Here is a 26,151-nt window from a genome sequence, read left to right as displayed (position 1 = left end):
AGTTCACAATGCGTCACAACACAGCATGTTGTGAGCTTGTAGAACTGCAATTTTTTGTAAATATTTGAAAACTTTAAAAAATGTTCACCTACAGGGATGCCAGGTTGAAAGTGGTTAAAAATAGTGACATACCGGCTGAATAATTGCAGATACCAATGTCATCAAAAAAGTCAAATAATGGCAGATAAATTGTCCATATAATCGGTGTATCCCTACAATCAGGATTAAATCAACTCTTTACATACATTGGTTTCATGTACCTGAGGATAGGTCAATCTTGTTTATTCGATACACTTATTTCTTTTTAGCTCATGCTCATTTGATTTTCCAATTTGTCTCATCTGTTTATGAAAGTACTGTAGGTAGCTGATATATTGCACTTTTACTTTAGCGCTAGGTATACTCTTGGTTGCTTGTTTTAGAAGAGAATGTACTTAATGCTTCTGGTGATTAGTAGTTTCGTTCCCCACCTATGTTGAATGCACTTATTGTAAGTCACTTTGGATAACCAGGTTGTAAGCCAGGTTGTAAGCTTGTGGATCAGCTATTTCCACTATTCTTACAGTTTGATGATTAAAATGACAATTAATCGCCAACTTAAATGTCGTCATGGCGACAGTCCTGCCAACCTGAGGAAGAGCATGTCGTCGGAGTAGAGTCCATTGATGACGCCGCTCTCCTTCTCCAGGGCCAGCATGCTGATGTGCAACTTCCTGGAGTTCAGGAAGTCCAGCACCACCTTGATGATCTCCACCTCCTTCACGTTGATGGTTTCTTCCGCTGTCATGGCGACCACGGGCTGCCAGAGGGAGGGAGGGGGGGGGGGGCAACACAAAACAAACTGAAAGCAATCCCTCGGGAACAGCAGGACAAGTACAACGCTGTGTGAATTATAACTACACAGAGTCACAAGAAGTTTAGTCAACTCCTGGCTGCTGTTGAGGAGAAACCCCAGTGGTACTTTGTGTGAATACAAGAACACTCGCCCCCAAAACACGCTCGCCTCAGGTCAAATCCGGCGACCTCGGAACGGTCGGCACCAGGTATTCCTAAACGTAACCTTAGTGAAACTATGCCTAACCCTAACCTTATTCCTAATCGTAACCTCAGTAAAACTATGCCTAACACTAACCTTTTTCCTAATCGTAACCTCAGTAAAACTATGCATAAACCTACTGTAACTATTCCTAAACGTAACCTCAGTAAAACTATGCCTAAACCTAACCTTATTCCTAATTGTAACCTCAGTAAAACTATGCCTAACCCTAACTATTCCTGAACGTAATCAAATACAAGAACACAGGAACCTCTGGGGGCGAGCGGTCCGCAAAGGAAATGGGGACGAGTGTGTTTTGGGGTGAGCGTTCCTATTACCCTTTGTGTTGTACATGAATTTCAGGTTTAAATGCTTATATGCCATTATCCTTAGATCCATAATTATGATAATAACAAAAAATATGAAGTAATAACACACATTGCAATTAAAATTCCTTAATTTTAAGTTGATTTCTTTTCATCTTTAATCTCTACATTGTTTCCTTAAAGACACAATTCAAAGGAAAGGGCATTCTCTGTAATACCAGCCTTTAACTTTCAGCTAATCCGCTGTAGTAATCCACAAATCCACAGATGATCCGCACAAGCACTTTCAGTCCTGAATGAACCTGTGAGGACTGTCAATGTAACTTATTTTGCGTGCTTCCACTCTTACTATACAGTTAGGTATGCACAGTACTGTAAATGAATCATCAACAGAGTCAGTGTCACACTCACACACACACACACACACACACACACACACACACACACACACACAGAGTCACACACACAGACACACTGGAATGTTCATCATCACCAGAGCACAGTGCAGGGGTCAGCACTCCAGTTTTGGAGATAATCCAATCACATGCTAAGCAGTGATTACAGCAATGTTGTGTGTTTTAATTAATGCAGAGACAGATGAGATGACACAGCCTAGCTGTCAAACCTAAGATACCACGATGCAGCTCTCAGCCAGAGAGAGGCAGGCTACAACTAGTTAATAACTGTAACCAACTAGTGTATCACATTGTAACAGAGTTAAATTAGTTAAACAGTGCACTAACGTTACAACAACTGTGGTTCCTAAGGTTTGTTTACAGAAAACAGCGACCCTCATGAATCATGATCTCCTCCTTCTCCTGCTGTTGCTGCTGCTGCTGTTTGTGTGCTGCTGATCTAGCAGTATGGATGGATGGGGGAGTTAGATAACAACACCTTCTTAAACCGATCAACTGATCAATATGAACCTATATCTATCACACAGACACACACATAGATAGAAACACTGCAGCCTGGCTACTAGGCTATAGCTAGCGATGACACTACTAGGGGTCCGAGTCGCACTGTGACACAAGCATAAGGAGCTTATACTGTAGCTACTTGTTAGCTTTGCATAGACAGATAGATAGCGAATCTGGCGGCTAGATTAACTATAAATCCAACGCGGTTAGGCTAGAGATCAGGCAAAGCCAGCCAATTTGACAGGTTGTTTGTTTGTACAGACAGACAGACAGACAGGCCGAGAGAGAGAGAGAGAGAGAGAGAGAAGATCACGCATCTCTCTGTAGAGCCGCTAGTATAGCTGTATAGTGGTGGTGGACGGACGGACGGGCGGGGTGCAGAGAGAAGAGAAGAGAAGAGGACTCTCTGCTCTCCGTTCCCACGCACTGTGCGCACATACATTTATTACAATGATGTGATGAACAGAACACTGACTCACCTGTTCTTATAAACACATGGGCTGTGGATGAGCTCCAGGAGTGGTGGTTGTTGTTGTGTGTAAAGCGACACACGCTGTCACTATTAGGCTACAATGTTCCTCCTTGTTGTACTAGACAGCCTGACTGTGTGAGTCTGCCTTCAGTGCCTTGCCTCCCCCAGTCTGTGTGTATGTGTGTGTGTGTGTGTGCGTGCGTGTGTGTGTGTGCGTGACTGACTGACTGTGTGTCCTGTGCTGTCTCCTCCTTGTTCTGCCTTCCACTGCACTGTGCTACCCTAACCCACCACCCAGCTCCCAGCTGACTGTCAAAAATTATAATAATAATAATGATAATAATAATTATTGTGTGGGGTTGCTGCCTGAAAATGTTGAGAGCAACTGGGCTACTGTACTCACTTGTACTAATAAATAAATACATAAAACATCCATTACATCAATGGTGGGAAGTGTACACTATATGTAGGCCGATATTTACTCAATTATTTGCCTGAAGTACAATTTTGTGGTACTATACTTGAGTATTTCCACTATACTTAAAGGCAAATGTACTATTTACTCCAACTACAGTCATTTCATATAGTTACTTTGTTGCCTATATTGAGATTAACAATATAAAATATAATCAACAAATTGATGAGGTTGTATTATTTTGAATTAAAAGATTAAAATTAGTTAAGCCACCTGATAAAGTAGTTAAAATAAGATGCAACATTAAATGAATGCATCGAGAAAGTATGATTTATTATTCTGAAATAGTTCGCATTTACTTTTGGTGCTTCAACTATATTTTGACACATTTTGAATGCAGAACTTTTACTTGAAAATGAATATGTGGGTATTTCTATTCTAGTTTTACTTACTGTAAGTAGATATCTGAGTGCTTCTTCCTCCACTGGCCTAATCACTTAATCACTCAATCAATCTATCAATCAATCAATCAATCGTTCATTTTCCTGGGATATGGGAATAGCAGTAAAGGTTTAGTAATTCAAATACAATAAATATGTATATATTAGGACACACTCATGTCTTGCATTTAGTGCTGTTCATACCGTATCATTGTATGTAATTATGTAATATGTTTGTAATATGACTATACAAAACATAATTTCCGCATCTTTCAATATAGAACGTTCTACATTATTATTTCCATGAACTTCTTTGTCTCCATGATACTTAGGATATAAAACAGCCCTCATTACCATTAACCTACAGTATAGGAGAATCATGACAGACACCAAATTACTGTTGATAGTTGGCATTTTAATAGAGATCAAAGCAATAAAAAAAACATAACATAAATACAGTACATGAACAACTGAGCATTTTAGTGAATTGAAAGAAGACAAAATTCAGAATAAAAAAAAGTCAGACTTCTCGTAATAGACTATGCTGCATTGGACAACTCCATCCTATAATACTGGCTACAACGTTGCTCTCAACACGTCTCCTTTTCGCTGCTTGGACACAACCCTCCAAATATGAAATATGAAAAATACTTTCATATGACAAAATATATCTGTACAGTGTGAAAACACTGAAAAGTAAAACTATGATTTCATTTTCGGGGTTATAAAAAAATAAATCATAAAATGATTAAAAGTATATAAACTCATCATGACAGCCCTGGAAACATGGCTGCGTATCTTCATGTACGCTGTTCAGTCAAAGCTACAGTGGGTTGGGGGGCAGTGGTGGAAAGTAACTAAGTACGTGTACTCAAGTACTGTGCTTAAGTACAAATTTGAGTTTGAATTTGAGAATTTTTTTACTTTACTGGAGTATTTCAATGTTTCGATACTTTTACTTCTACTCCACTACATCTCAGAGGCAAATATTGCACTTTCACTCGACTACAATTATTTGACAACTTTAGTTACTAGTTGCTTTATAGATTTGGATTATTATTACAAAACATATATTTACCACTTCAGCCCTATTTATACTTTGGCTATTTGAAAATAGCCGATCTACAAGCTCACAACGGGTGGCCATGCGACGCGTTGTGAGCTTGTAGATCTTCTAACTTGTGAAACAGGATTTTCTGCATAACAAGTACTACTTACTTTTGGTACTTTAAGTATAGTTTGATGCCAATACTTTTGTACTTTTACTCAAGTAAATTTGTATTTCCGGACTTTTACTTGTAACAGAGTGTTTCTGCATTGCAGTATTGATACCTTTAACAAGTAAAAAAATGCGAGTACTTTTTCCACCACTGGTTAGGGGGGTATGAAGTGCTATCATAGGTTAGTTCAGACCTTCTATTTACAATTGTGGGCTACTTTAAGGGTAACCGGAATCTATCATTTAAGACAATATCCACAGTAAAGTGACATGTTAATACACTGGTTCACAACCTTTTTAATTTCATGGACCCCCAGCTTGATATGCATTAGGCCAAGACCCCCATGTGATAAAAAAAAAACATTTTATCTCTGCATGGGAACCCAATCTACACCGTAAACCCCCCAGCGTTCATTTGAATCTGAGAGGGTCCATTTGTACTGTATATCCTCTCAGAGTTACAGACCAATAAGAGTCTATATTTGGTTCTTCTTAATTATCAAAATCATTTAGCTTGGGACCCCCCTGGAACCCTCTTCAGGACACATGGGGGTCCCCGGACCCCACATCGAGAACCATTGTGTTAATAAACATGTAATTACCAAACGTGTTACGTCAACAGTGACTATTCTTAAGACTGCACAGACTGATGGCATGGCATGAGTTTATCTCCTATATCTACAGCTGACAACAGACCCATCAATGACACCGTTGAGCGATCGCACGTTTTGCATCTGTAATTACGATTAAAAAGGCCCCCATTATTACAATAAACGTACAGTATGTAGAATAGATTCATATAAACAAAACAAAAACGGCTACTAAAAGCTGACTCGTTCATTTTGAACGGAATAGTAATTATATACAAACTAAATTAACTTAAAGACATAAAGTATATCATGTGTCTTTCCTTAAAATGTCTTTCAAGCATTTTCTTTTTTTTTTAAAGACCTCCAAAGCAATTATATCAAAAAATGAAAATAAATACAAAAAAAAGTCAGTTGCAGGTGTTCTTCAGGAAGGTAGATGAGTGATGATCATCATCATCGTAACACTTACTGAGATGGCGATCCATATCTGAGGTATTGTCCTCACTCTCTTGGCACTTCACTATTCACACACATTATACACAAAGATCATACTGCTCCAATTAGTGACTCAAAGGGGAAGGTTGGGGAGACGCATGCCTGTACACCAATCAAGCTGTCATCAAGAAATTGACCGCCTCAAATTGACTCCTGATCAGCAGTGTTAATTTCGTCGACTTAAAACTATGACGAACATTTTTCGTCGACTACCTTTTTTCAATGACGAAAACCAAATCAAAACGAAATAAAAAACTACGCTATGATGTCTAAAACTAAGACTAAATATATTGACGTGTATCGACTACAATGTTATGGAGGGACTACTGGAGAAGAGATCAAGTAGAACTAAAAGACAAGTCATTTTGCGTTTGGTTGCGCTCGGGTGTTGCGCTCTGAAAATAGCAGATCTACAAGCTCACAGCGTGTCGCCCTGCGACGCGTTGTGAGCCTGTAGATCGGCTATTTTCAGCATGCAACCAAGTGTAAAATCAGGCATTACGACGCCATTAAGGCCCGCCAAAAATGTTTTTTTTTGTCAACAAAATCAACTGTACTGTTGACTAAAACCTTATGATATTTACTCGACTAAAACTAGACTAAAACTGAAACATTTCGGATGACTAAAATATGACTAAAGCTGAATAAAATGTTGCCGTCAAAATTAACGCCTGCTGATCAGGCCCTGTCATTTCTTCTTCTTCTTCACCCAGCTGATGGCTGATTCACAGATGGTCATGTTGAGCACAAGGTAGGGGAGAGGGGGGGCAGTTAAGGGTTAAAAGTGTCTTGCTCTCAGAGACACTTGGACACATACAAAGGGCCAGGGGCCGAACCGGTGACCGCTACCACTCTCTGCCCTCAGCTATTACTGCTGTCCCAGAAATGTTAGGGACAACCTATTTATCTCCTGCATCATCACGCGGCAGACTTCTCAACAGGCTTTCAAACACGCACTTCGCTTCGATATGAAACAGAAACAACGCATAAGGCCACACATGATCAACTTAGCGAAACCAATCTCTTAAGAGGAGTGACATTCAGTGCTTCAGTGGTCCATCTAGGTAAGGCATTATTAGCCCGTCTCTGCTTTCATTCATTTATCTTTTTTTGATTTTTTTTGGCACACAAGAAGATGGACACGAGCTGACAAACACACACACACACACAAACACCCTCACGCACGTACACAGTACACACGTGCTCCATTTAAATCGCCCAGGGTCTTCACTGTCACACAGTCCTGTAATCATAGCAGCAATGTCCCCTCAAGGCCCTTTTAGTTGTCATTGTTATTAATGTTCTACATTCCAGTTGTACATTTTGTCAGCAGGGTCAGGTGTCCCTTTAATTAAAAAAAAAGAGGAAAAAAAGAAAAATCAATATCCACAAATTCCTCCGTGTCAGTTCCAAGATGAGGGCGGGATGGTCATGTCCGTCCCTATAAAAGCCTTGAACGTGACACTACTTTGGCTGCAGTTTCTTGGGCGTTCCCTGCTTCTTGGTCTGCCATAGGTGGCTGGCGATGGTGATGGCGTCCACGCTGGCCGACATGGTCTTGGCCGGGATGATGCTGAACTGTTTCCTGTCCGAGTTGTACTTGTAGAGGCCCTCGATCATCTTCAGCGTGATGCTCTTGGGCCCGATGCCCGCCAGCTTGGTGATCTCCTCCGTCTCGGGGCAGTACGCGTACACCGACCGGAACTGGCACCCGGCGTCACGGAACAACACCAGGAAGTTGTTGGCCTCCGACTTCTCCATTTCCTGCGGTAAAGAATAATAGAGTGAAGGGCGGGGGGGGGGGGTTTGGGTGTCGTTTGGTAAATCAGCTGATCATTATTCAACTTATTCCTCTTATTTTACACATGCATTGACATAAACACACACACGCACGCACGCACGCTAGGGCTGTCTAAAGAACTTCTTAGTCAACTAACACAGTGGTTCTCAAACCTTTACATTTCAAGAACTCCCCTTAACTCTGACAGCATACAGATGGAACCAAATGGACCCGTTAGGGTCCATTTGGTTCCAATTGTATGCTGTCAGAGTTACAGACTCTGAAGGGTAAATTTAGAACCCCTAAAAAGAACCCAGAGAGTCCCTATAACCCACTTTGAGAACCACTGAACTAACAGTTATGGGGATTTAATCATTTAATGAATTGACAAATGTGTAAAATAGTGTTTGCTACATACAATCATCTGGAAGGCAGTCTTTTCAGGTTGGTGAGGTTGAGAATTGAACTTTCTAATATGTTTCATAATGGATACACAACACTACTGGCTATTCAAAATCATAGACTGGCAGAATTAAAGGATTATATCTCAAGGTTACAAGACATTCAGCATGGAAGAAAAGCATAATAAATGACTAAACAACTAACAAAGTATTGGTCGTATTGTGTAATCAATTATTTGATCATGAGGGGAGAGCTGTCTAAACACATCCACACACGCACACGCACACGCACAACTTACATCAAGTATCTTGTTCTTCTGCCCTTCATTGACCTTGCCAGCCAGGCAGCAGTGGGCTAAAGCATTCTGGATGATGTGCTTGTTAGACTTTGCACTCGGCTCCTTGTATAGTTTTGGCCCTGAAGAATGAAGAACCAACAATGGGTTTGCAGTCAGACACAGTGACAAGACAGGCTGAATCCTTTTGTGACACTGAAATATCGTAACGTCAAAGAATCTCTGACCTGGAGAACTTTGTGTTGCATCATAACAAAAAACATAATTGTGCCATATTTTAAATCCACTGTCCTTAACCCATTAACTCCAATGACGTGTTTTTTCTCAAAGGCCCAGAGTGCCAAAGACATGTTTTACGTATTTTCAGTGTTTTTCCAACAGATGGCGATATGTTGTTCAACCCGCGATCACCATCTGAGTCCTTCAGAGGCACAAAAGCAGCAAAACCACGTGATCACAATAGGAACACCACGTCCACTTCCGTGAAGTGTTGTTTTTGGGGAAAACCACCCCTCATTCAACTGCCCATATCTATGGAATGGACGATCGCGGCCGCTCAATTTTGTTTCTCCGAGTATACGGGACCCCCCTACGTCTTTTTTTCAAAGGTGAGTGAAAACCGCTGGCACTGTGGAATCGCTGGCACTGTGGGCTATATATAGACTGTTTTTTTCTAGCACTGAACGAGTTAAAACCGGGAAAGCATCAAGGACACTTGTTAGTGTCCTTGACACTTAAAGGTTTTAAGCAGTGGGTCCTCAGTTACCTGTGTACTCTGTGTTGGAGGGGGTGGATGAGGTGGTGGACTCGTTCTCCCAGTCCTTCTCTCCGTTCCGACTGCCAGCCGACGGGCATGAGGAGAAGCCCTCTGCAGAATCTGGCCTGTGCGCACACACACACACACACACACACACACACACACACACACACACACACACACACACACACACACACACACACACACACACACACACACACACACACACACACACACACACACACACAACCCCACAAAAAAGAACAAACGACACGCACAAAGAACAACAATAAACACGAGAGACACATACAGTATAGGAATAGAGGCCCCCGGAGCATGCAGGACATGAAGGCACGCACACACACACACACACACAGACAGTTTACAGGACAAACATGCACACATACACAGACACAAAAAAAAGAAGAAAAAAAGGGTCAGACCCAGTGGCACAATTCTCTCAACCCCCGCGCATGTCCTCTCGGATCACGTCACGCACATCTCTGTGACTGAGCAGCGACAAGCATGGACGCAATGGTCAGCCAAGCAAAGCAAATTCCCCAGAACTGTCATCATTATGCCTATGGAGAGACGCAAGCTGTAGTCGTATAGCTACTAGTCTAGAGGCAAACGAAAAGCAACTAAGCAACTAAGCAGAGTATAGCATAGAGTAGCTATAGCGCAGAGAACCTAGCACAGAGCAGTCTGAGAGTATAGCGTCGATGTCGGGCAGAAACCTCTTATCTCCATATGAACAAAAGAATATAGGAATTATTTTGAGCAAGGCAACAAATTATGACTGTAACGAAGTTACTTATAATTGACACTAATTTGCACTTTACTCTTTTGCACAGTATATTTGCACAAGGATATTGGATCATAAGAGGAATGTGCAATATGTTTTAGTGCAATATAATTTGGCAATATATATGGGATGTTGGATTGTGATTTTAATACTGCTTATGTCTGTCTGTTCCAGGGTGTTCGGGCAAAAGAGTCCCCAGTGTGCCCGAGCACCATACATGGGTGGACTGGACCACAGTAGAAGTGAGAGGGGGGTTTTGTGGTGTATATTGGAAGCTGCTAATAATGTGATAATGTTTGTTTTGCCATACGGTGCTTAAGTTATATGTTTTTGCCAGGGTTATTGATTCAGATGTTTTAATGGAATGTGTGGTTTAGATGTGTTGCATGTTTGGAGTAACCTGCAACATGGTTGAACCCACACTGATTGACTCACACTGATTGGCTCAGCTGAGTATAAAAGGCTGCCAGAAACAAACACACTCAGTTTTAGTTTTAGGACAAGGACATGGTGGAGCTGCCGACCACCATGCCACCTTCTGCTGCTGATGCCCTTAACCTGTACACTTTGGATGAATAAAAGCACTTTGGTTGCAATTTACACCTGACTTATTGGGCCAGTCCTTTACAACGACCAACGCGTATCGACCTAGAAGGTCTTCATCAGGATCTGTCATACCTAGGTCGATATGCGTTGGTCATGATTTGTTGCCTTGCTCAAAATAAATCCTATATTTTTTCACCAAAGACGGAGTGCCTTGAAATTATTTTCTTTGCAAGTCTGCAGTCCACACCTTTTTGGAATTAAGCAGTACTTCTTTGATCTGCAAGCTCGAAGCTAGTTTTGAGCTTAAAGATCTGCTACTTTTGCTATTTTTGAATTCGAATCCTGAAAAGTAACAGTTTTAGACATATGAGGTTTCCACCCGACAGAGACGTACAGATTACTGTATGAACTGTATAATACAGAAGATACCAGCTCTTGGCAGAGCTGGGGCAGAAAGCATAAAGAACAAAGCCAGGTAGAACTTTAATGCAGAAGCCACAACTAGACGGAATTCATTATTAACCACTTAAACCCTCAATACTTGGTAAACTTAACCTGAGTTGGCTCTGTACTTGGTCCACTCTTTTTTTCCCTCTACACCAAATCAATTGCAAAAAATGCCAATCTACAAGCTCACAACGAGTCAGGTTTGTAAAGATCTTGCAGATCTTCTATTTTTGGTGAATGTTTCCTAGAATAGAGATGCTATGGGTTCAAGTTGTTTATGTAATCTGTCAAAGGACTTTTGTCAGCACATAGCTGTGATTCAACCATCACAATGTGTGTTTTTATTTTAATCCCATATTGGTCTGGCTCAAAAAAAATAGATCGGTACATGAATCAAAGTTCTTTTGCATGAGAGTATACTATATATACTGTATTTACAGTATATATAAACGTAATGAGACCTTTACTTATCCGTTGTGTTCTACGTTTTTCGTCCTTACTGTACTAACCTTCCCTTTCGCTCTTTGGGAGGGCTTAGGAAAAACGAGATATGACCAGAAGCTATTTTACTGCCTCTGTGGGTCGCATGCAGAATGGAGGAAAAGAGCCAGACACAGGGAGAAAGTGAGAGAGACAGGAGTCAAACAGGAGCGATGCATAGTAGTATAAGAGCCTGGCATGGGATAGAAAGTGATCATTACAAAACAAGTTGTACAATCTCATTAATCATAAAAAAAACACCACTACTTCTCGGCCTTAAGCCCATGGCCATGACCCACCAAATTCCAACACACTTTGCTAGTTTGGGATGGCTCAAGGTAGAAGACATGACAGGGTTAAGCAAATATCACTGGGAATGGTATTTAAGAACAAACATGGGACAGTTCTCATTCTACTGCTCTGCCACCAGAATGTGGAATGCCCTGAGAGACCATCCATTAAAAGATGTGTAACACTTGTTACACAACGGGAGATAAAAGTCATTTTCCCATCTCTTTTGTAGTGTTTGTATTTGTTGATGATATGCATTATTGTGTTAATTTTGTATGCTATGTTTATGAATTGAATACATAGGACCACAATGGAAACAAGTCCCTAGGACTTTTTTTAATGTTATCCTTTTAGCCTCAATGTCTTACTGTACCACGTGCTGTTCAGTGGGGACACACTTTACATCCCATCACCAGCTGTTGAGTGGGAAAGTATTTTAGGAGGCGGCAATAACAAACAAAGAAACAATCAAGTGATGGAATATAATCATAGAGGAGTGTGTTAATTATTCTTCACGGTAACTTTCACGAATTCGATATCACAGGAACAGGGCAACCACCTGATCAGAGCAGCATCATTAGACTGCTAGCCTAGGAGATGGCAATCAAAATGTGATGTCCCTGAACGTAAGAGTTAAGCTTCACAGAGCATTTTATACACAGAGTAAGAAGTTTAAGTAAACACGTTTAGTGAGAAGAAGTCTGGGGCTGTGCTGTGTGCACATTTCTTGCAGGCATAATACAGTAAATAGTCTGGCCCTCGTTTTCTCTTGCTGCTAAAAGAAATCTAGCATATACTGTAAAAACCCTTTTAATTTCTCTGGGTATTAAGAAACCGTATGCTATCTATCATTACTATATATTTCAGCTCGTTCCCTGGCCTGACTGAGTCAATGTATTCCTTGGGTTAAAACCAAAATATGGCATAAATGTGTTCACTGCTTTTATTATTAGATGCTACTTGTATCCGTGATCCACTGGCCAAAGGCGAGGTGGAAGGAGGACATTTAAGAGTAATATACTCTGTAGTAAGATGGTGTCACTTGCCGAAAAGGACTGATCTTCAAGCTAACAATGCGTTACATTGTGACTGTAGATCAATCATTTTCGTTGCACGTAGAGTATTATGTACACAAGCTTTAGAATTCAGTCAGTGTGAAAGTCATCCCAGGCCTTACCTGGGAGTCCTCCTGTTGTCTGGATGGATGCTGTCATTGTCGCCCAGGTTGAGGGAAGCCAAGGACACACTGGAGACAGAGAACCCTCGGGGACGCACCCCTGCACCAAAACATACAAGGAAGACATCAATGTGTAACTGTCTCACAGCCATGATGTGCATGTGTGTGTGCGCGTGCGTGCGTCTCTGTGTGTGTGTGTGTGTGTGTGCGTGCCTGCGTGCGTGCGTGCGCGCGTGTGTTTTACCTGTCGCTCGCACAGGGGGCTTGGGAGACTCCATGACGTCCCTGTGGATGGATTTGGGGCGTGGCTTCTTCTTGAGGCTCCCGGGTCGGGGTTTGATGACATCATCCATGTCCTCCATCAGCTTGAGTTGCTTCCTCCTCAGATACTCGTTCTTGATGTAGTCTCTCCTCGCCTTCTCGTCGTCCTTCTTCTGCTGCTCTTCCTCTGCTTTCAACCTACAAGGGAAAGCCAAGATTACTATCTACATTACAATTTATTATCTCAAGAACACATTTAGCAGATGCTCTTATCCAGAGTGACAAGTGGGAGATCAGAGTAAATGGCATGAACTCTAGTCAACACGACAGTGTAAATGGTCTCATATTTGTAGAGTGCAAAGAGAATAATTAAGTGCTATAAAGAAACTAGGACACCAGGTAAACAATGATCTATCTAAATAACATACAGTACTTGACATTGTGCTCAAGCGAACAGTATAGGTCTATCTAAATAAGACCTCTGCAAAATACTCAGGCATGCAAACAGCCCCGAGGTGAAAAAGGTGACAACATGTTGTTGTTTTTTTCGGGTCAGGTGTCACACAATTGCCCTATTTGGATTCAAAACGGCTATTGTAGCTGAAAAGCTACAAGTTTGCATGTCTGAATACAAGTAATACAAAAATAAGAGTAAATAAAAGAAGCAGTAAGCTGCAAGTTGTTTTGTTGTGTAATACTCTACCAAATCTAACAAGGGTGTAAGAAACAGGAAAATGGAAAGGCTCATTTATTTGCTTTTGCTCCAAAAACAATATTTATGTTTCATGTGTTTCATATGTTTCAACATAAAAAATACAGTTGAAAATGTGTCATTTTTGTCGAGCGACACTTGTTGAAAGGGTCGTGCAACGAGGTACAAGTTAGCCGCCAGACAAAGACAGACAGACAGACAGACAGACAGACAGACAGACAGACAGACAGACAGACAGACAGACAGACGGCCGAAGGAACAACAGACAGCTATAGGCTGACTGACCGTGCTGCCTCCTTCTTCTGCTCCTGGTCAGCCTCCTGCTGCTGCTTCCTCTCCTGGTTCTCCTTCTCTCTCCTCAGCCTCTTCTCCAGCAGAGCGGCCCTCTTAGCCGCCAGTTCCTCCTCTCCCTTCCCGTCGTCCTGGATGGAGGAGAACAAACACATCCACACAGGTCAGATATTTCATAAGGTTGTTTTATCGCTGTATTAGGGCTACTATCTACATTCCCTGGGACAAAATAGGTACGTATTGTATAGGCCTACTCCCAAGATTCTAGAGCCCGGTCGATAAATCAGTCGGACGATCTTATCACATTGGCTATGACAGATATTTGTATCTGTATATATTGTCCAATATGTGATAAGAAAACTTGTTTTTACAGAACATGTTGCAACAAAAGATACTTGGTATTTGTGTTGTTTTTCATTCATAATTAATGATACAATTCTCAATTAAGTTTACTGTTTCAGTGCACTGAGGGTGATTTTGGACAATACAGTTTATTGTTAAACTGTAAAATATCCTGCCTCGATTACATACTTTGTCACAAATGTTTGAGAATATCAGCTGACATATCGATATCATTTTTACTCCCTAATACTCCCAAATTAGGCTGAGGGAAAACATGGTAAAGCCTACATATACTGTAGCAGGATTATATGTGTGACCCATTTCAACAGAAAATCCTCATTTTACGGCACTGTTTTAGGAATGCAGAACATATTCAGTTCACATGTAGGTTTAGAGTGGCACTCTAATGCCTGATTAGACTTGGTCGCTCGCCATGTCGCACACTGCAAATTGCAGATCCTCAAGCTCACCACGTGTCGCTAGCAGATCCTCAAGCTCACAACGTGTCGCTAGCAGATCTACAAGCTCACAATGCATCGCATAGCGACACGTTGTGAGCTTGTAAATCGGGTACACACCAGTATAACACTACAGTAGATACATTGCACCAACACAGCTCTGTCATACCCATTACTGAATGAAGCAATTCACTTAATAATGAAAAGTGATGCTGAGCTCAGTAACATTCTGCCCAAGAATAGGTCATCTCATCCTTTTGGCCTGCATGGATACACACACTGATGCTATCTACTGTACTGTATGATCAGCTCATGGTTCAGTAGACGCAGTTCTGCACGTCATCATGTGTGCCAAGCAAGCATGCACAGTAAGATCAGCCTTCTGTTGCTGCAAGCCTGCAACCCTATTAGCTACAGAATACAGATCCACCATGCAGCTAAATCGACTGCATTATTAATGAGCACTTAATGTATTTTTGTTAAATTGTTATCGAATTTGCAGTTGCTCCACTGATCTGCTTTTGTGTGTTAATTTGGTCCAATTTGGGATCTCTCAGCCTGAGTTAACAGCATAAAAACACCATCTGGCAGACTGGAGACTAGTATGGATCAAAGGCTGTATAGAGGGGAAATAATTAAATATGGCTATATAGCAAGTACAGTAACCCACAGGGGACTGATACAGTACAAAAGCTGCAAGTTAGGCATGTATTTGACAATGATTTATTGCGGTAAAGTCTTGCATGCAGTACGTTTGACATTTAAGTCCAAACTTAGAGTAAAAAAAGTATTTTTATTCAAATATACTGATCTTGTTTAGTTGACCCTGATGACACTGTATGTGTGTCCTGCTGTACTGTATGTCTGTACTGTATGTACTGTATGTGCGTACAGTATGTCACGCTATCCGCAGATGTGTTCAAAGCCACCTTGGGCTGAAACACAGCCATGCACACATCTACGTTGCCTTGTTTTATACACGTTATGAAATATCCATACAGGAGGGCAGACAGGAGGAATGACCAGTAACAGAGGTGATGTTGAGACCGGACCTAAACCAAGGATAGAGCTGTCGCGATTACGAATTTAAGTTGACGATTAATTGTCAAAAATTAAAATAATAGCGATTAACGATTTAATTGCGTGTTTAGCATTGAACATTGCGACATATGAATACAAATACAATTTCTGTTTGCCTTTTAGGCTTTGTGATCATAAATTGCACAGGGCAGATATGACAAATAACTTAAATATGCAAAGAAATTATTGACATATTAAATAATTTAGTAAAATAGTATGTAAAAGTAATGTAAAATAGCGGAAATAGCTGATCTACAAGCTTACAACGCGTCACAAGCTTGTAGATCAGCTATTTCTGCTTTCTTTAATATTAAAAAATGTGTTAACATTTTTCAACATGGAGACGATTATGACGATTATGCAAAAATAATTGAGATTATCTCAAATAATTGCGATTAGACAATTAAGTAATAATTGTGACAGGCCTAACCAAGGAGGTTGCCATTATAAGCTGTAGCCAGAGAGCCCCTGATAGTCCTATTCTGTAGCTCTAAACGTACCTTGAAGAAGAACCCACAGCACATCTTCTGGTCCTCGGCGCCGGTTTCTCCGTCTCCTGCCGCAGACAGCGGCACCTCCACCAGCAGGTCCTTCTTGCCCTGGTGGTGGTCTTCACCACGGGCGCCGTCCGCCGTCTGCTTCGCCCGACCGCCACCCCCACCACCACGGCCCCCCTGGCCGTCAGACCCCCCGGGCTGACGTAGTACCTCTGACGATGACCTCTTCAACGGCTCCGCATCTCTTCTCCTCCTCTCCTCCGTTGACTCCTCCCCCTCGCCTGTGGTTGGTTCTTTGTCACCGACCGGGGGAGAGCCTGAACTCTTCCTCCCCGCCGCTGCCACCGCTGCTGTCTCGTCCTTCTCCTTTCCTTGGCCGTCCTTGGCCTGTTGGTTCTGGCTCTGGCTCGGCCCGGGCCTATAGGGACGACATCGTGAAAGTTTAGTTGATGAATTTACCGGGAACGCATCTCTGTGACCATTATTTTATACTTTGGCTATTCAAAAATAGCAGATATACAAGCTTGAATACTTGTATACAAGCTTGTAGATCTGCTATTTTTGAAAAATCGTGAAAATGTGTGCACATCTTTGAATATATACAGTATATCTTTTAAAGCGAACATTCTTAACTCAAATCTTTGCTTCTGGGGGTCCCTGGAACAACATATTTTGAGATGGGGGTCCGCGGGCCAAATACATATCATTGTGGGGGCCCTTGACATGAAAATGTTTGAGAACCACTGATTAAAGCAAAAGAAATATCAAAAAACTATTAGGATTTAGAAGACGTTTGTAGAATCCTCCAGAAGCAACGATTTGAGTTACAAATGTTCGCTTTAAAATATATATATATTCAAAGATTTGCACAAATTGTCATGATTTTTTTTTTAAATGCAGATCTACAGTACAAGCTCATAACGCGGCACTATAAGCTTGTAGATCTGCTATTTTTTAATAGCCAAAGTATAAGATTATGGTTAAAGTGGTTACACAGACGCGTTGTATTGTCATACAATTATTGCGATTAAATATAACATTACTGTAATTTCATCCAGCTGTTTTTATACAGATAAATGAAAGTGTTTCAAACGATTATGCAAAATAATTGGCTCTATGCACAGCAGCCATTTTGGAGAAAAATTGGGCCTCTTCTTACTTCCTTCACAGGTGTTACCAATGATACTAATGAAGGCTCTGTTCCATTCTAGTCAAACAGAGTCAGGGTGCTGATATTGTGCATGTTGGCTCACTAGAAATACTAGTGGGTCTCAAAGTGTGGTCCAGGGACCCTCATGGTTCCTTGAGAGGGTGTAACTCTGAGAGTGTACAAATGGAACCAAATGGACCCTCCCGGGTCCATTTGGTTCCATTTGTGCACTCTCAGAGTTATGGGGGTCCTTGAAATTAAAAAAGTTTGAGAACCACTGTGCTACACTAAAATGGAACAGAGCCTTCATTAGTGTCATTGGTAACACCTGTGAAGGAAGCAAGGAAGGGGCCCAATTTCTGTCCAATATGGCTGCTGTGCATAGAGCCTATTGTGATTTGCTCAAAAATAAATGCGATCGGGCGATTATGTAAGATTATGTAACCACAGGCCTACCCGGGGTACTCGTCGTGGCCCAGGTAGGCGAAGGAGCTGGTCTGGTTCTGGCTGGGGGAGCAGCGCCTCAGCCTGGGCAGGCTGTCCACCGAGCAAGGGGTGTTGAGCATGCGGCTGAAGGGCGTGACCTTCAGGTCGTTGGGCCGCGGGGTCCGGGGGGTCCTGGCGTGGAAGGAGGCCGGCCGCCGCTTGATGCCGCCGGGCGAGCGGTGGGGGGCGCGGGGCGAGCCGGAGGACGAGAGGATGGGAGACAGCGAGCCCACGGAGCCCCGACCCGCCACACTGCTGCTGCGCAGCTCCCTGAGCTGCCTGTAGGGGGAGACGAAGGACGTTCCGTAAGAAGCACCGGGATGATGAATTCAACTGTATAAAAGTGACCTGCTTTAATCCATCTTTGGGGTATTCAAAAATAGCAGATGTACAAGCTCATAGCACGGCACCGAGTGCAGCGCTATGAGCTTGTAGATCTGCTATTTTAGAAAAATCCTTCGCAAATCTTTGAATATATATATATTTTTAAAGCCAATATTTTTGACTCAAATCTTCGCTTCTGGGGGGGTCCCTGGAACAAAACATTTTGAGATGGGGGTCCGCGTCTTAATGGGTTAATTGTTTAGTTGTTTGTCATAAATGATATGTATTTGGCCACGGACCCCCATCTGAAATGATTTTGTGCCAGGCACTCCCAGAAGAGAAGATGTATCAGATGCACAAGATGTGTGTTACATATAAAACAAGAAGCCCAGAAGAGAAGATGTGTGATAAAAAATTCAAGATTTTTCACGATTTTTCTAAAACAGCCAAAGTATAAAATATGGATTAAGTTGTGATGCTACATAAACTATTTTTTTCTGGGGACCACCATATCACTGTAGCTTAAAGAATAGTACCTGTGTGGTGAGGGAGCAGGAGGAGGGATGACCCAGGACTGCTGCTGGTGCTGGTCGACCCTCATGGCCATGATCTTCTCCTGCTGTGAGGCCAGTCTCTGCATCTCTGTCTGCAGGAAGCCCAGAGACGTGTTCAACCTCTCGATGGAGCGCGTGTACTCTGTGAGGTCCACCTCCCCTGGAGTCATACCTGCAACCAACCCACATCAGTTGATCAGTCGGTCAATTAATCAATTTCAACCAATTTATTTTATTTCTATTATATCATTATTTGTTTTAAATGATATATACTAGAGTAGACCATACCCGTGGGGGGATATGCACACATGATTTGGCAACCCGGGAGCCAGCGAACACAAGAACGCAAATAAACAGCTGACATTTGGGGAACGCGAAAAATGGGCTTCGCTGTTCCGTGCACATGGTAATGGTGAATGGCTGTGTGCAAATTCAGATCAATTGCTCCAGCCACTGTGGAGAACCGGGCAGAAGAGATTTTGGGCTCACCACCACAGAGCTTTGTTGAATTATAAGGAGGATAAATATTGCCAATATATGGCAAGTATATACAGAATATATGCTGCATATATGCCATATTCAGGTTCATATATGTGGATATATATGAAATATATGTTTCATATATAGCTTATATATGTCCAATGATATGCCACATACATGGATATATTATGTACATACAGTATATGTATAGACATATGCAGGCGGCCAATTTCAAATATGCCACATATATTACATACATATATGCTGCATATATAAAAACATATATGTTCATATACTTCCTTTGCCCCCCCCCCCTGCAGGCAGATGCAAAATCGCCTATGGTACCTGTAGTAACCCTGCGTACAAGCACCTCTATTTGAGAAACACTGCGCTGGAGGATAGAGCACTTATACAATACAATACAAACGTCTATTCAGTTCAGTTCTATTCTTGTAAGTCACCCACCTCCACCGTCCTCACAGGGGGATTTGGGAGCTGCACCATCTGGTTTGCACCTCTCTGCCCGGGCCAGGCTGCCCTCACCGCCATCCATGGAGGGGGTGAGGGCGTGCGGGGAGGAGGGCTCTTCTGCTGCCCCCTGCTGGTTGGGGCTGACGGGAGGGGTCACACCTTTCCTCCTCACCACGTTGAGGAAAGCCGTTCTCCCCATCTTCTGCCGGTGACGAGTGAAGGCTGCTTCCACCTGGGAGGTAAAGAGATGGCATTCATGTCTTCAGCTGTAATAATAATATATCCCATCCATTCATCTAGGTGCATGTTTTTTCGGGGGACGTTTTTTGGAATAATAATTAGCGATTAATTGAATTACCTCTAATTCAATTAATCAAGTTTTTTGGGGTGCATTTCTTTTTTTAAATGTATATCAAAACTTCGAATAGATTTTTTATAATCAACTAAATGATTAGTCTGATTAAAATTATGGCTACATTATTAGTTGTACAACGACGTGTGAGTTTGTATTTGTATTTTTATTTAAATATTTTTTAACCAATAATTTATTAAGATATTTATTTATTATTAATTAAATTGATTAGTTCAATTAACTGTTTCACTCCTATGATCCTTCCATCCATCTACTCATCCCTCCATCCCTCCCCATACTTGCCTTCTTCTTCTGGGCTTCGATGGCCCTGCGTTTCTCCTCCAGCTTCATCTTCAGGTGGACCATCTCAGAGGCCAGCAGGTGGGAGGGGTCTCTGGGGGAGGGCGTGGCTGGAGAAGGAGATGTGATTGGCAGTGGAGGACCAGAGACCTAGAGGGAGGGGGTCGGGGTGACATTATAAAAGGGCAAAATGGCATCACGTGCATCTCAGTGAGAACGGTGAGGCTCTCAGACATCATGTGACCAACCTGTGACGTCAGTCGTCTATGACTGTCGTTTTTTTCATGCCAAGGACCCCCTAAATAGACACATATTAGCCCTCGGACCCCCATTTGAAAAGATATGCCAGGGACCCCCATAAGAGATTTTGGGACCCCAATCTACACTGTAGTATCAATCTGTGTTAATTTAACTCTGAGAGCGTAACCAAATGACCCGGTCCATTTGGTTCCATTTGTACACTCTTAGAGTTACATACCCATAAGGGTCCATGATTGATTTTGTGTAGTACTTTTTGAAACAAGGTTACGTATGAAGGCAGCTACATGCTCCAAATGAATCCATCCGACATCAGAACTTTATTCCTATCACTTATCCACCAAAAGTTCCTTATCGATAGACACCTTCATACTCATTTTACTGCCAAACACATGAGGATTCCCCCCCCCCCGCTCAGTAATCTGATGGAATTAATCACAGCTGTATAACTTGCTCTGTCCTTGGAGCAAGTTTGTTGAGTACATCTAGCATGGATATTTTAATACCTGGATATCGGACATTTATTTGGCCGTGGACCCCCATCCCAAAATATTTTGTTCCAGGGACCCCCAGAAATTGTAACATGAGTTAAAAATGTTCGCCTGAAAAAAGATTCCCATACATTTTCACGATAAAAATAGATAAATAGCAAATCTACAAGTTCATAGCGTGGCACTCGGTGCCGCGTTATGAGCATGTAGATCTGCTATTTTTGAATAGCCAAAGAAATCTAAAAATGACACCGATGCGTTCCCCGGTCTTAATGGATTAATTGGGACATGCATGAGTGGGTTACCAACCTCGGGTGACATGGCTCTGTTGTGGTGTGTGTACGGCACGTTGAGTTCAGAGCTCTCCGGCGTGGTTCCGCCGCTGCTCCGCCCCTCCAGCTTCCGGAACTTCTGCTCGGCGAAGCTGGTCATCCGCACCAGGGCGCTCGCCGCCCCGGAGCCCCCCGAGGACGAGGCGGGGCTGGCCGACTGCGATCTGGGCAGCATGGGCACCGACCCGGGGCAGGGGCTGCTCCTCTCGCCTAGAGCTGGCACCGTCGGGACATTTTAGTTTATGATTGTCATACGAATAATTGCGATTTAATGATTAATGATTTAATTGTGTTTTTGGCATTGAACAATGGAACATATAAATGACAATTACAATTTTCTGATCACCTTTTAGGCTTTGTAATCAAAGATTGCAGAGGGCAGATACACAATACAAATAACTTAAAGGTAGGGTAAGTGATTTTCTTTGGTTAAAATAAGTGTTAAATAAGCTCTATATTCAGATAGTACTCATTGCTATAGAGTGTTTGTTCAGTAACAGGAGTCAGAGAACAGATTTCTCTCCAGCTCTTTAATAAACAGAAAATGCATTTTCAGGATGCATCAGGACAGAGAACTCAGTCAGGATACAGATTAACCAAGTGGAATTGGATGTGATGACACAAATAAATAAATGAGCAGACAAAATTGGAACCGGAACACTATAAAAATGAAGCTGATAAATGTGTACTCTCTCCTGATTGGCTGAAATGTTGGCACCTACTTGAAAATGTATTTTCTGTTTATTAAAAAGCTAGAGAGACAGGAAGACCCATGTTACTAAACAAACACTCTATAGCAATGATTACTATCAGAATATTGTGCTTTAACCTTTTTAACAGAAACCTTTTGTTTAGCCAAAGAATATCACTTACCATACCTTTAAATATACAAAGAAATTACCAATAATCAAAATGTGCCAAACATGCCAAATCCTTCATAATTCTATACTGGTCTTATACAGCGGAATGGAAACCATTCTAATGATTATGCAAAAATAATTGCGATTAGCTCAAAATAACTGCAATCAGGCACTGTAATAATTATGAATAATTATGCAAATATGCAATAATATTGAAAGGCCCATACTCTCACCCTCCTCTCCCCTCTCCCTTCCGGGGTTGGCGTCTCCCCTCCCGGGTCGCTCCGTCGTCTCCTCCGCCCTGTCCGGTATGGGACAGGACCTGGTCATGGCCTCACAGTCGGGGTCTATGTCGGAATAGTCTCTCAGAGACGACGAGTCCTCATCCAGGCTCTGGATGTCCTCGGTCCTCACGTGGATGCCCGTGTCCACCTCCTCCGTGGAGGCCGAGTTGGGGTCGTGGTCGTCCAGCCGTCCGGCCTTAGCCGCGGCCGAACCCGGGTCGTCGTCGTCGTCGTCTCCCCCGCCCGGGGCGCCCCGGCCCCCCGGGGGGTCGTGGTGGTGGTCGTCTGTCGTTGGGGGTTCTGCTCCGTGATGGAGGAAGAAGCAGCTGTCGTCGCCCCCCAGGCCCAGGCTGGCGTGAGGCCGCTCCGTGTCGTGGATGATCTTCAGGGCCTCCTCGATGCTCGGGGGGGTCGACGGGCTGACGTGGCCGCTGCGGTTGGCGTGGTCGGCGCCGCTGGGGTGGTGGTTGGTGTCTGGGAGGACTCCGTTGGGGTACCTGGAGGAGAGATGTGTGGATGAATGAACTGTTGTGAACTCTTAAGTTCTTTTTAGTCCATTAAGATCGGGAATGCATCTGTATCATTTTAAGATTTATTTGGGCTATTAAAAAAAAATCATGAACATTTGTGCAGGTATTTGAATACACATATCTTTTTAAAGGGAACATTTTTGACTCAAATATTTGCTTCGTGGGGGTCCCTCCCTGGAACTAAATATTTTGAGATGGGGGTGTAACTAACAATTTAAGTACTGTCTTGCATAAGAAATTGTTACCAGAATTAAGTATTATTTTCCATAAGAAAAGCCCACCAGATGCACATCCTGGCCATAAGACGGCGCTATTGTCACTAAAACAACACAAGCCTATGGACATCAAACTTACTTTGCTGTGGACATTTGCCTAAGTTTAATATTATGCACTTATTTTGGGTCCTCTAACTGTTCATATTGGTCTTATAATGTTTTATTATTCTTGCCTTTACTGACACTTTACTTTGTTTGCTTGAAAGAAGAATTATTTTTGAGTTCGTTTTTATTAGTGTCTTTGTAAAGCTTTTATTTTGAAAACGCCCTAAACAGGAAGGAAGTGTGAAGTAGTACTGTTTGAGAGCGCGCGTCTTTGCAAAAGGCACGTCAATGAATGAATGAAAACAATAACAAAGAACTTAAGCGTTCTTACCGAAACGTTTATTTCGTTTTAAGCACCTGGCTGAGGAGGGCATAAGGTATGTTTGTTACATGCTGCATTGTGTTGTTTACATTTTATATTACGTTGTATTCTTCTTTGCATATTTTCACCAAGTTATTAGTGACTTAGCTGTAGTTTACAACCCTCGTAGACGTATTTACGATTCATTTCTGACGTCTTCAATCTACGAGAGTTGTAGGGTGCTTGTCCCATGGAGAGATGCACTTTCTGCACTTTACCCCGTAGACACTCCAAACATGTACAAATTGAAAATAAAAGGTGCTTACCGCAAAGCCCCAAATGTTAACGACCTCTGCGGGGTAGTAGTGATCCCCGTAGAGGTATATCTTTCAATAAAGAAGTCTTTTAATCCAGCTTGTGTCGGAATCTTCACTGTTCTTCTTTTGTTTTAAATGAGTTTGAACTGCGCAACAGCGATTTGGCGGTCGGGAGGTGTATTGCGCACTGCTTCTTCTTTTGTTTAAAATGAGTTTGAACTGCGCAACAGCGATTTGGCGGTCGGGAGGTGTATTGATACATTGTGTGTTCAATGCGCAATAACTACAGCTATTAGTGACTGACTGTGAGTGTCGTTCTGACGTTCTGTTCTTGGACCCTTTGGGAGGCCTCAGTGGCGTGAATAAATAATTCAATAATTACCGTGGATTTAGATCCACAATTGCATTGCATAATTCATGGAGTAAAACGTACATTTCATGTTTACTAAAGGAAATACATAATACAAGTAACAGTACAGTAACATTTTCTTTATTGATGGTTTAAAATGATAATACATTTTATTGTGATTAAGATTTAATCTTTTTTGCTATTTCTCATATTTGCACTCTAAAGGAGATTGTCATTTTGTGTTAAAAATAATTTATGCCGAGGTTTTGCATCTCTCAGGCTCTTTGTCAATTTGATGTTGTGTATTATTTGCATTTGTTACAGTATGGTTTTATTGGATATGTTTGTAGCAGCTATATTGTAATGTATGTTTTGTTTTCTGTTGTTTTCCCACCTGTACTGTTCTTACGGTGTTTTTGGAATAAACTTTCAATACCATCAGTTGAGAAATCAAACTTGATCAGCCGGGGTTTGCTTACAGGGGGTCCGCGGCCAAATACATATAATTTTGGGTGGTCCTTGACATGAATAAGTTTGAGCTGCACTGATTTACAGCAACATACGTTTTTCAGAAAACTTTTAGGATTTTAGGAAGACATTTGTAGAATCCCCAGAAGCAAAGATTTGAGTTACAAACGTTTGCTTTAAAATAAATATATATATATATTCAAAGATTTGCACAACTTTTAACGATTTTTCAAAAATAGCAGATCTACAAACTCGTAGTGCAATGAGCTTGTATATCTGCTATTTTTGAATAGCCAAAGAAATCAAAAAAATTACACAGATTCTTTCCCCGGTCTAAATGGGTTAAAAATGTATAAATCAATAAAAGGCTGCTGCCTTTTATTGATTGTCTTCCCCCTTTTCTTCCCCTGTGTCTTCTCTGTATGTTGTTATATGGTGCAGTGTGTTTCTCCGTCAATTAGGAGCGGTCAACACACACCATCTGCTTCTGTGGAGGCAATTCCCCTCTGGTCAACATCTCCGGTCTGCTCACCTTTTCCTGTTTTTGTAATGTTGTCATTTCTGTTAATTTTGGCCACTGAACAATTAATAGCAGTGTTAGACTGACAATACCGACAGCTTGTTGCTTCCCTTATTCCTAGACATATCTGCAGGCTTGTAAACATTAAAATAAAGGAAATTAATATTTAATGTTGTGAATCGAAATCCGAGAATGATATAGGGTGATACGGTATAAAACAGATAGACAGTGGTTCTCAAAGTGGGGTACGGGGACCCCTAGGGGTCCTCGGGTGGGTTCCAGGGGGTCCCCAGCAGTTAATATAGCAATCATTTCATAAACCCAATGTGAATCTAAATGTAAACCTATCTTAAAAAATATTGTGTAACCATAAAACAACCTTTTTCTCCTGTGACGACCAGGAAAATGGTCCTCTCACAATGTCTCACACACACACACACACACACGCACACACTATGTCTTCCTTCACA

General features: G+C 42.0%; 2 protein-coding genes across 3 annotated transcripts in view; both read right to left on the bottom strand.

Moving 5' to 3' along the window:
* The window catches only part of wdr47a (WD repeat domain 47a), a 32,013-nt gene extending 29,106 nt beyond the window's left edge, over positions 1-2,907 (bottom strand). Inside the window, exons 1-2 of the mRNA XM_084058653.1 lie at positions 2,762-2,907; positions 630-799 (exon numbers count right to left, since the gene is read on the bottom strand). Of these exons, the coding sequence (XP_083914779.1) occupies positions 630-787 (158 nt within the window). The 5' untranslated portion in view covers positions 788-799; positions 2,762-2,907. The remainder of the gene's footprint in view (positions 1-629; positions 800-2,761) is intronic.
* Positions 2,908-4,015: 1,108 nt separating this feature from the next.
* Positions 4,016-26,151, bottom strand: part of camsap2b (calmodulin regulated spectrin-associated protein family, member 2b) — a 72,853-nt gene continuing 50,717 nt past the window's right edge. For both annotated transcript variants that reach the window (XM_084057499.1, XM_084057500.1), the window contains 13 exons: positions 22,826-23,373; positions 21,710-21,948; positions 20,655-20,801; positions 19,994-20,231; positions 19,031-19,220; positions 18,141-18,449; positions 16,538-16,952; positions 14,152-14,288; positions 13,138-13,352; positions 12,894-12,993; positions 9,157-9,272; positions 8,394-8,512; positions 4,016-7,677 (listed from right to left, as the gene is read on the bottom strand). In XM_084057499.1, coding sequence (XP_083913625.1) covers positions 7,378-7,677; positions 8,394-8,512; positions 9,157-9,272; positions 12,894-12,993; positions 13,138-13,352; positions 14,152-14,288; positions 16,538-16,952; positions 18,141-18,449; positions 19,031-19,220; positions 19,994-20,231; positions 20,655-20,801; positions 21,710-21,948; positions 22,826-23,373 — 3,073 coding nt within the window. In that variant the 3' untranslated portion in view covers positions 4,016-7,377. The remainder of the gene's footprint in view (positions 7,678-8,393; positions 8,513-9,156; positions 9,273-12,893; positions 12,994-13,137; positions 13,353-14,151; positions 14,289-16,537; positions 16,953-18,140; positions 18,450-19,030; positions 19,221-19,993; positions 20,232-20,654; positions 20,802-21,709; positions 21,949-22,825; positions 23,374-26,151) is intronic.

The sequence above is a fragment of the Gymnoscopelus microlampas genome (genome assembly GCF_963454915.1).
Source record: "Gymnoscopelus microlampas genome assembly, chromosome: 5".
In the NCBI taxonomy this organism is placed as follows: Eukaryota; Metazoa; Chordata; class Actinopteri; order Myctophiformes; family Myctophidae; genus Gymnoscopelus; species Gymnoscopelus microlampas.
This window is presented reverse-complemented; position numbering and strand designations above follow the sequence as displayed.